The sequence below is a fragment of the Durio zibethinus genome, chromosome 24, assembly GCF_047325235.1.
Source record: "Durio zibethinus cultivar Kanyao isolate XHJ-2024 chromosome 24, ASM4732523v1, whole genome shotgun sequence".
NCBI lineage: Eukaryota > Viridiplantae > Streptophyta > Magnoliopsida > Malvales > Malvaceae > Durio > Durio zibethinus.
Genome location: NC_143185.1, coordinates 21328515 through 21338689, shown reverse-complemented (window position 1 = coordinate 21338689; position 10175 = coordinate 21328515). Strand labels below are relative to the sequence as shown.

At 35.4% G+C, this 10175-nt stretch overlaps 3 protein-coding genes across 8 annotated transcripts; 1 reads left to right on the top strand and 2 right to left on the bottom strand.

Moving 5' to 3' along the window:
• The first annotated feature begins 505 nt into the window (after nucleotides 1–505).
• LOC149512044 (uncharacterized) lies at nucleotides 506–2602 on the top strand. Its single transcript, XM_089753844.1, has 2 exons — nucleotides 506–832; nucleotides 1322–2602. The coding sequence occupies exon 2, from the start codon at nucleotides 1651–1653 to the stop codon at nucleotides 2224–2226; it is 576 nt and encodes a 191-aa protein (XP_089609970.1). The 5' UTR covers nucleotides 506–832; nucleotides 1322–1650; the 3' UTR covers nucleotides 2227–2602.
• A 62-nt stretch (nucleotides 2603–2664) lies between these two features.
• On the bottom strand, nucleotides 2665–3483 carry LOC111316482 (B3 domain-containing protein At2g33720-like). The gene is made up of 2 exons (XM_022918421.1): nucleotides 3188–3483; nucleotides 2665–2707 (listed from the first exon to the last, which is right to left on the bottom strand). Exons 1-2 carry the CDS (start codon nucleotides 3481–3483, stop codon nucleotides 2665–2667), a joined length of 339 nt encoding a protein of 112 aa, XP_022774156.1.
• A 1647-nt stretch (nucleotides 3484–5130) lies between these two features.
• On the bottom strand, nucleotides 5131–10057 carry LOC111317273 (protein S-acyltransferase 10-like). Of its 6 annotated transcripts, none has more exons than XR_016333397.1 (13): nucleotides 9664–10057; nucleotides 9302–9416; nucleotides 8934–9008; nucleotides 8769–8840; nucleotides 8467–8604; nucleotides 8017–8050; nucleotides 7542–7651; nucleotides 7095–7181; nucleotides 6934–7017; nucleotides 6754–6819; nucleotides 6016–6324; nucleotides 5762–5902; nucleotides 5131–5593 (listed from the first exon to the last, which is right to left on the bottom strand). XR_016333397.1 is itself a non-coding variant. In XM_022919728.2 (11 exons), exons 1-11 carry the CDS (start codon nucleotides 9749–9751, stop codon nucleotides 6153–6155), a joined length of 1041 nt encoding a protein of 346 aa, XP_022775463.2. In that variant the 5' UTR covers nucleotides 9752–10057; the 3' UTR covers nucleotides 5937–6152. The 6 variants fall into 6 exon arrangements, 2 of the variants coding, with proteins under 2 accessions (XP_022775463.2, XP_022775464.2); XR_016333399.1 differs by having other exon boundaries at nucleotides 6016–6249; nucleotides 9664–9957; XR_016333400.1 differs by lacking the exon at nucleotides 8467–8604.
• Between the last annotated feature and the right edge of the window lie 118 nt (nucleotides 10058–10175).

The window sequence follows — 10175 nt, the reverse complement described above, 5'->3', positions numbered from 1 at the left end:
GGTTCACGGGCTCGAAAATGTGTAATTCGTCTTCCAGGTTTATTCAATGCTATGTTCCTTCAATGGGAGGATGAATATATATATATATATATATGCTTTTGTCATATGAACCACAATCATGCATTAACAAGCAATTATCGTGTCTAAGCTTATAGTTTTATATTTTATGGAGCCCTAACGTGCCATCAGTCACATTTATTTGTAATCTTCACCATGCATGAAAACATAATCACCAAATTAAAATAAAAAAAAATACCGGTAAAATTATGTTACGACAACTACAGATATGTTGGATTCAGTAACTAAAGAATCTTGGCACCCTCCGATGTTCATTTGCAGATGGCGATCTTGTACATTGGCACCCACCTAAATTTCGACAACAAAATTTATTGTAGATTGATGTACTTCTTCTACTGAATGCATATAGGGAAGACATGAGAGGATTTCATTTAGATACACAAAAATTTCCTTAAATTAAATTATTGAACAAAGGAGAAAATTGTTTTGCTAGGAGACAAGGATACGGAAAATCATGGGAGACAAGGAGAATCGGAGCTTCCTTGGCTATATAATGGAGCATGGGAATATGGGATGCATGTGATTTTCTGCAGTACTGTGTTTGTTTCTTTGGCCGTCTCCCGACCTAGAACTTCTCACTCTTTTTGTTTCTTCCAAGTCTATATATAAAAATTAATGTCTTCTTCAATAAACAATCTCTCTTTCATGGCGGTGGCGTACAAGTTACTACAGAATTCAGTGCCCTTGGGATTTTATTGTATGTCGCGGCCGCCCTAGATTCTTTAACTTGGGGTCTAGCTTTGTGCAAAATCAGGTCCCACTTCGTACTTCTTCTTATTCTAATATTTTTTCCGCTACCGTTGGTCAATTGACCTTGTATCTCTGGTTCTAAACTATTAGGCAATCATGACTTGCCAGCCTTGAATGTCTTATAAACTAATTTTAATTAATGACTTTAATAAACACTGGTTGGGAAGAATGTATCGCACTAATGATTTGGGAGACAGGGCAGCAGACGCACGGCATGTACCAGTTGTTTACAATTTGAGGATCGTAAACAAAATTAATCATACCTATTCATATTGTTCATCTCTTGAACCTAACATTAAAGAATGATAAAGGATTGCAGGTTGCTGGCTAAATATGCGACACCGATCTTTCAATTCCATCGCCATGCCAATGATTGGGCTTTGGCATGAATTTTCTTTCTTATAATAAATAGATAGAAGAATTATGAATGTTTGAGCATATATTGACTTTCGAATTTAGTCTTTTGAGCGCTTTTTCTGTGTAAATATGGCAGGCTCATCTGTAATTCATGGGGTGAATGTTCCAGTCAGATCCATTAGCTTGCCATCCAGGTTGCAGCGCAATTCTTTTGAAGCAGAGCTGAAGGAGCTGAAGACATTTGATGTATTGTCAGCTCCACGAACAATTAACGCTGGTGGTGAGACAATTTGTACAGGTTTCACTAGGCTTGCAAAGTTGTATAACAACATTGAGGAAATCCTTCAGTCTCCACTCACTTAACAAGCTCTTCGCCATCAGCAAAATAATGTAAAACTAGTAGAGGAGGCACTTGATGACTCGGTTGGATTGCTGGATGCATGTGGTACCGCAAGAGACCTAATTATGATGATGAAGGAGCAAGTACAAGACCTTCAGTCAGCTTTACGTATGAGGGGCGGAGATTCAAGCATTGGAAGCAATATCCTTGGTTACATCAGCTTTAGAAAGAAGTTGAAAAAAAGCATTACTAAAAGCCTTAGAGTACTGAAGAGATTGGAATGCAGTAATAATGGCGCCTTTCCTCCCTTTGATGTAGATTGCCATCTATTGATGGTGGTAAAAGCACTGAGAGAATCCAAAGCCATCACAATTTCCATGTTTCACTCACTTATGTCATTTCTTTCAATGCCAGTAATGAAAACAAAGGCTGGAGGTTGGTCTTTGATTTCAAAATTGATACCAGTAGCTGCAGCCAAGAGAAGGGAGAAGCTTTTCAATGAGGTGGGGATTGTCGACTTTACCTTGTATACAATCCATGGACAAGTCCCGAAAAATGATGCTAAGATTGATGCACAGACTGAACTAGGGAGATTAAAGACACTGTCTACTAGCATCAAAGATCTCGAGGCAGGTTTAGATTGCCTGTTTAGATGCCTAATCCGAAATAGAGTGCCCTCACTTAATATCCTCACGCCTTGAAGACACTATTGTATACCTCATTTTTCATGCATTGCATCTGCATTTTAAAGGATTGATCCATGTTCAAGAACCTGATTTTTTAAGAGAATTGTATAAGAATCATGTTGAAATCTAAAGGCATTTTATTCTTTTGTAATTTATGCTCTGCCTATGATTTAAAATTAGCATCCCAAATAACTATATCAGTAGTATTTAGGGTGCATTGTTTTCATTTGTGAAATTGCTGGTGCAGCACATTGACTTGCATTCTGAAAGAAAATAACAAAAATGCGTACTTTGCTTCTTTCAATTCCTTGTGATGCATGAGCTATAATTTCTCGTTATAGTCAATGTCAATGATTTCAGGCTTGGTTTATATTAAGTCGAAGCTAGGTCTTACCACCAGTTTAGAAGAACTCATCTATAAACAGAAACAATAATTGTTTTACTAAGTACATCTCACTGGCTCTTCCCAACAAGATTGTCAGTGTTCTCATTGCTTCTAGAATCAGAAAATTAGGAGATAAATCGGAAGAGGTCTTTTATATCTTTCCCTGTAGACATAAGCCTGATGGTTTTAATTGCTTTAACTATATTATTAATTTGCATACTCAATATATTATGTAATCAGCACATAATTTGACAAACAATGAGTTAACTTGCTTGACTGAGAACAACTTTTGCAATGGAGTTTTGGAAATGCAAAGGGGAAACTCTGAGTATGCCTTTCACCTATCAAATATAAACTTTTTACTAGTAACTATTATTGCAAATATAGCATGGAAAACAAGATAGACATAATGATCACCAGCTAATAGAAAATAAGCACAAATAACCAAAACTATTGAAGTTTAACAGATATATGAGGATGTCCATTACTATACTTTTTAAGTTTCAACTACACTTAACTCAGAGATGATAATATTAAATCAATAAACTGTATCACCATTGCCCAAAAAAAAGAGCTTGCAGAAGTTAATGCCTTGCAGCTCGGTTAAGAACAGAACATTTGAATCTTGAACTGCAACTGTCCCCGTAAAGGCCAATTTCATCACCAAGCTTCAGTTCCCGCCTCTTCACAAAGTCCATGACCCAATTCTTGATGAGCACATTGGCACCCTTGTTCCATTGCCTGAAAACCATCTCATGTTCAGTCTTTGTATCACAATCCCACACAAAAACTGGCAACCCTTCTTTAGTTTTCGTAAGTTGATCAGCATTCCAGAAGGGAAAATTATGAGATTCTGCGACCTTCGATGCCAACAAGAGCCTAGACATGTTGCCGATGTCACTTTCAAAAGGCTGCTTTTTAATGCACCCAGGATCATGGCCAGGCCTCAATTCAGTCACAACGGCCTTACAACTTTCTTCTCTCTCAATTTTAGTTCTCTTGTTTCTACAGGACGAACTTTTCTTGTACTGCTAGGATTCTCCATTCTTTCTCTCTTCTTGGAACTGCAAGCGTCATCGAAACCCATGTTCAGTTGCAAAGAAGGTCCTCCAACATTGAGGTTGTTCAGATTATATTCTTCCCTTTGATATTGATTGCTACATTCACTGGCTTCAAGACTCTTCTGGTTCCCTTTGTCAGTCGGAGTACTGCTTTTTTTGGATTCCCAAATACAATCTTTTAAGTGCAACACCTCTGATCCATATTGAAAGGATGTGCACGATGATATATACGTGAATATTAGATTTACCTTGTGAGTTATTTTTTTGTGAAACAAAATCATAAGATTTTAAATCAAAATGAATAATTCATTACAAATTAAATATGAATTTCTACAAATAATATCACGATGATATGGATCTTTTCATCAATCATTAGTCGTTGAAAAAACGAAATGTGATTAAATATTACACTTTGAGTATTTTATTAGAGGAAAACTTAATTATTATGGAATCAAAAAGAAAATATTGAGTTTTTTTTCTCATTTCTTTTCATTCGTGAAAATGCACAAAATTTATAAAGTATTATTTATTTTGATGCGAAATATTATTTATTTTAATTCAAAATTTTTATAATTTTATTTTATAAAAAAATATCTCAAAAATTTTAATTTAAATTTCGATATATATATATATATATATATTATTTTTTATCCGCGTATTCTAAAAAAGAGACAATTCTAATGAAACATTGCTCGGTTCCAATGAAACAGCCTCGCTTTTCTTCTCTATAAAGTTCATCATCTTTTGCTCTTTCCTTTGATATTTATCATTGATATAATTACTCTCACCGACTTCAAAATTTCCCTCGTAATAAATTACTTTTTTCCCCTTATCAGTTGCAGTTGCAGTTGCAGCAGTGGAGGAATAATCAGTGAAAGAGACAATTCCAATGAAATATTGCTCTCTTCACAAACTCTGTTTTCTTCTTCTGGCCTGTCTTTGTCTGGAGAGAATAAACCAGAAGCAGTAAAGGGCTTGTAATCCATTATTCAAGTAGGCAAGCACAAGGAAACGAACTTTTCTGTTTGGGGTTCAAATGTATAAACCTTTGTTTCGTGAGAAAAAAAAAAAAAAAAAAACGCAGCTCTCTCTCCAACCTCTTGAATCTCAGAGAAACTTGTTGAAAAGAAAAACAAACGATGGTAGAACCTGAGAAAGGGTTTCTATAGAACAGAGATGATGCAAATCCTTCTCCTGTTAGGAAAATAATTCAGGGGAAAACCTGTTGACCAAGTAATTAATTATGTTGGAGTTGATTTAGGAATTTTAATATCTTTTAAATTTTGCCGCCATTGTTATCTTTTTCAGTTTTTCTTGACTAGTAGTTTTGTGCATTATTAGTTTTTTTTCTGACAATTTTAAACACAGAGATTGAAAGGATCAGTGGCGTATTTAATGCGCTTGGGATCGTTGCTTCTGCTTTTAGAGGTCACAATCTTATCTTTAGAGATTCAGTTAAGTAATTAGAAAAGCTTCGGAAGAACAAAGATTATTCCACGTTGGTATCATAACAGTATGTCCAAAAGTAACAAAAACATTTGATGTCTGGTATTTGGAGTTTTGAAGTTTATTCTATACTCGTACGAAGGGATTAGAAAATAATAATAAACTCGTTCTCATTTCGAATCTATGTAATGCCAACTTTTGATGACATGGAGCTTCTGCTTCTAAACAGCACAAAGAAAAAGCCTTGCCACCGTTGGCTCCGAGCAGTGTTCCGGACAACATTCGAAATTTTCTCTTTCTTCATGGCGGCCGTCGTTCCATTCTCTGGAAGTGTATCGGGTCTGGCTGGAGGCGTAACTAGCACTGCCCGTCACATTGGCCCATCCATCCTGCATGTGGGCTAAGATTAATAAGCCACGAGAGTATGGTGGAATGTGGTGGCTCAACTGGGGCCTCGGGACCTTGGATATGGGAGTTGCAGCTGGGATTCCTGTTATGATTGAAACTGGTTTTAAACGGAGCTTATTTGATTAATCCTCAAGAATGAACATAAGCCTAAAAAAGATTTATATATAGATGAGCAAGCAGAAAAAAGGGTTTTCACTTTCTGACGAACTTCTCCCTCAGAGAGAGCACATGCTGTGTGACAGAAATGTACCTAACCGTCCGAGCTTAATTTCTACATCTAAACAACGGGCTTTGAAAATTTCAAAGAATGCCTTGAGATGCTCAGATCCGAATGGCAGTTATATGATGCTTGAAGCTTTAAGATAGATAGGGCATCTTCTCTTCGATTACGCTGAGCCAAATGCATACAGGAGACAATTTAAATCTGGTTAACAAATTTCCAATTCTTCAATACAGAAAAACAAAAGAATCACAACTAATCACCAGTACAAATCTAAACCTCACCAGCATCTTGACCTTCAGCGAACCATATCTAGTAACTCCAACAATTTGGCTGCACATCAGTGCCTCTACACAATCTCACATTAAAATTTTTTAGGTAAAAAATCGTATTATCGTAAATGATACATTGCCCTACAACATCAGCAGCAACGACAGGTTAAAACATCTAAGCAAGTGTAGGGCCTTGACTTTTCTTCAAGTTCTTGGGCTGAGGGCAAAGATTCCAAATGGTATATGCTGCATACACAACAGAAGTCGTATAAATTGCTGCAAACTCCTTTACTAAAAGGATAAACTCGCTCAGGAATCCCCCTGTATATAAAATATAAGTAAGCTGTCAACACACAGTCAATCAATTACAAAAACAGTCAATCTGTGCAGACTAAAAGGTCGTGAGCTGAGATTCATAGCACATATATTTGGTATTTGAGATTATCAAAATTTGAACCCAGCTTACCAGAACTAAGAGTTCAGTACTCTACCAACTGATCACATGACTGTTGGCTTCATAGCACAGATTTACGCTCCTGATTTTCTCTCATTAATGCTTTACTCTCACTTCATACCAACAGGTAACTAATGAAATGTATTATATCAAAATCAAATCATGGTAGTCTTTTGATCTGAAGTTAACAATTCCACTGATATACATAATGACATGGTGTTGTACCTTCAAGACGAATCAATTGCACAATTTGCATGATGCAAAACAGTATGAAGAGAATAAAAGCACCCACTAACCTTAGATATGGGATACGCCTGCGTCTAACAAGTTCATATGTAGTCTGATTTGTTAGAACAAGATAGCTGCATGCAAAATAAAGGTTCCTGTATTAGAACAGTGCTCATGGTGGACAACATGAAACTAATCTTCAAAATCTGAAATTCGATGCTGAAACAAGTAAAATTTACCAAAGTTACCTGTGAAAAAGTAGAAGAAGAAGTAGAAATATTATGGAAATTGCCATGGCAATCAATAGCAGAATCATGATAGCATCCTTCCACCTATCAACAATATTTTTCTAGGTCAACTTTCAGATAACATGTTAGAAAGAAAAAGGTACTGTGATATGATAACATACCAAGCCCTTGATATGTTGGCCTTCAGGTATGTAATGTACAAGATGCCAGTCCAGAGGCACAATGCTGTCTCTTCACAAATGTACCACCTAAATTTACAAATTGTAACAGGAGAATACAAATCAGTTCCAAATTAGGAAAACATATTTCAAATATATGAAATTATTAGTGTAGGTGAAAGAATATTAGCATGCATGAAAAATCATATATGTCACTCCTGGAATGAACAAAAGTTGGATGTGGTATGTAAACAGTATAAAACCAATTCAGTTAATAATGCAAAATGGGAAAAATCCTCAATATTTTTAATCAGTTTATGACGAGTTTTTTTTTACACAGTTCCAACACCCTTCTCATTAGATAATAAACATTATACCATAGAAACTTACATAAGGGCACAAATTATAGGTAAAGTCATAAAGAACATATCAAATATAACGTAAACTCACCAAAATTTGCAATGATTGCCCTGGCCAATGCATGTTCCAAGCCATACACAATGATGATCAAACTGAAGAACACATTTATCACAATCATGACAATGCTTTGCTCGTGGAGGCTGCAATTATACAAGAAGAAATATAAGTAACAATCGCATGGCATGTAAGGTACTAAGAGCACATAAAAGTAACAACCAAAAAGATAGCTGGATAATCAGAATCAATTTTGCAATAAACATCCACTCAAAAGCTACAATAATGACTCTGGTTAACATCGTTTCTGACTAAATAGTCTTCATGCTCACTGAGAAAGCCACAAATATTCATACATGCATTTTTTTAATACTAGACATTAAACAAAGCCAAGAATAAACATCCACCATCCAGGTAAGTATAACAGCACAAACAGAGGTCACCAAGAGATCTTGATTCACGGAAAATAAGTTGTATCACATGAAGGACCATAAACATGAGATATTTTTACCTGCTCAACATTACAATAGAAGCAACTGAAAGCCCTGCAAAATCCAAAAGAAAGCAATTAGTTTTATAATTTTCAATAAACTTCCCATAACTTCCCTCTACTTTTGCTTGATTGTTTGCATGACAAAAACCAGATTAAACTCAACCTGCTGGGGTTAAAACAAACAAAACACCAAGACTCATATGTAATTTGTTTAGCAGACATGCTTAGCAACATAAAAGTAAAACTAGTGAGACAAAGAGGTTAAAATCTTAAATCCACACTTGTGTTGGATTTATAAAAGCAACAAGGATAAGGAAGTAAGAGGCAAGAACAACAAGCAAGGCACGACAGAGAGTACCATGATTGCTTAACTTAGTTGGCACTTGGCACCTATCCAGATCCATAAACAAATTCTTTGAAAAGGTTATTGAAAGAGATTATTCACAAAGTTAATAAAGTTTTACACACCTAATGGACGTTCCAGGTGGATACATGTCCATCACCAACTTTGTCCAAGATGCGGGATTACTTCCTTGAAAATTTCTACCTGTTTGACTCCCTTCTATGGTGACAATCAAGCTTCCATTTTTGCTTGAAGCAGGCTGTCTTTGCTTAAACATTATAACAACATGATAAATAGTAAGATTCCAAGTATAAATCCACTTTTATTTCTCTTAGATCATTATATCCAGAATAATTCAGCTATAACTTCTAAAGGATGGAAGATATAAAGAATAGAGAAGGAACAAAAAGAAAAGAAAAATACTTACTTTGAGGCCGTTGATGATTTCTTATACATCACATTTGTCTCATTAACAGCCCTCATTGCATCAAGGACATAACTAAACAAAACAAACACATTAGAGGGAAAATGTACTAATATATTATACAGTTCAAAACATTGATATTGAGAGTGAAAGCATGCTGATATTTACCCGGGAGAAGAACCAGAAGTAATAAAGTATTGGACCAATGTGGCAAAAAACAACAACAAATATAAAGAAGTGTACCTGAGAAAATGGGAAAGAATTATATTCAAGTTTGCAGTTATGTAGCAATTATACACAAAAAGCTTCAAAAGAAAACGCTAAACCAAATGACTTTAGCAAGAAGGAATTGAGACATCTGCTAAGAACAAGATGTGTCTAGTTGCTTTATATATTTATATATTATTTTGCAATACACAGCCTAGTATTCCTCATAGACGTTAATATGCAATACAAGCATAAACTTGAGGCCAAATCAATCATTTCATGAACTTTAAATTTTTATTGAAAATAAAAACAATTGCATTGTCACACACCATGGTTCTTTTTTCGTTTTCTCAATCAAATCACTATCGAACAGGAAGAGAATGCCAGCGTATATCAGATGCAGCATCACTAACGCCACTTTCAAACCCAACGATGATCTCCAGGCTAAGAACCCACCATTAATAAAACCAAATTAATTATAAAAAAAGGGTTAAAAGCCAAAGCAAATGAGGAAAATTAATTGTGAAAAAAAAAAAAAAAAAAAAAACCACGCTTACAAAGTAAAACGGACAAAATGGAAAGTAATTAACTTATTATCCGCACTTCAACTGAATTTTGAAAAACAAAAACATAGTAAAAAGCACCCTTTTTTTTTCTTTTCTTTTGTCGGAAAAAAACAGAAAAAAAGTACCAGGATCGGAGAGACAAGGGAAGCAGTGGAAGCATCGGTCGAGAGCTCGATCGCGAAAGGTGCGGCACATAGCTACGATCATCGTCATAAAACAAAGCCCCCCAAGAACAACAAAAGTTCAAAATCAAATCACTAAAGGACACCACTTGTTCCAACAAAATGCTTATTTTTTCTTTCTGTTTTTCCACGGAAAAATTTTCTTTTCCTCTGTCTTGCTTATGTTTTTTGAGGGAAGTGACGGCAGGTTAGAAATTGGCAAAAACCCAAACTCCAACTAACAAAAAAAGCCACCTCAGAGAAGATTGCAGATAAACTTAAGAAGTTAAAAAGGAGTTTCAACTTAGCTGTCGTTGGATGATTTAATTTGAAACTTGTTGCGGTAGATCACACCCTCATAAAATCCATGTACAGCCCATCTTTTATTGACAGGAGTTTATAATAGCTTATGGGCTTTAAGTCCTTAACCCTAAAGCTCATATTCCAAATTGGGCCAACTAAATTGCTCACCTACA

What these genes read in the sequence shown, in the direction of transcription:
- LOC149512044 (XM_089753844.1), top strand. Translation starts at nt 1,651, where the DNA reads ATGATGATGAAGGAGCAAGTACAAGACCTTCAGTCAGCTTTACGTATG.
- LOC111316482 (XM_022918421.1), bottom strand. Translation starts at nt 3,483, where the DNA reads ATGTCTAGGCTCTTGTTGGCATCGAAGGTCGCAGAATCTCATAATTTT. An exon ending in GTTCTTAACCGAGCTGCAAG is followed by an intron (nt 2,708 to 3,187) that starts GCATTAACTTCT and finishes TTCTGATTCTAG; the next exon opens with AAGCAATGAGAACACTGACA.
- LOC111317273 (XM_022919728.2), bottom strand. Translation starts at nt 9,751, where the DNA reads ATGACGATGATCGTAGCTATGTGCCGCACCTTTCGCGATCGAGCTCTC. An exon ending in AAATCATCAACGGCCTCAAA is followed by an intron (nt 8,605 to 8,768) that starts GTAAGTATTTTT and finishes GTTTAAGCAAAG; the next exon opens with ACAGCCTGCTTCAAGCAAAA. An exon ending in TCTATTGTAATGTTGAGCAG is followed by an intron (nt 7,652 to 8,016) that starts GTAAAAATATCT and finishes GTATAATTGCAG; the next exon opens with CCTCCACGAGCAAAGCATTG.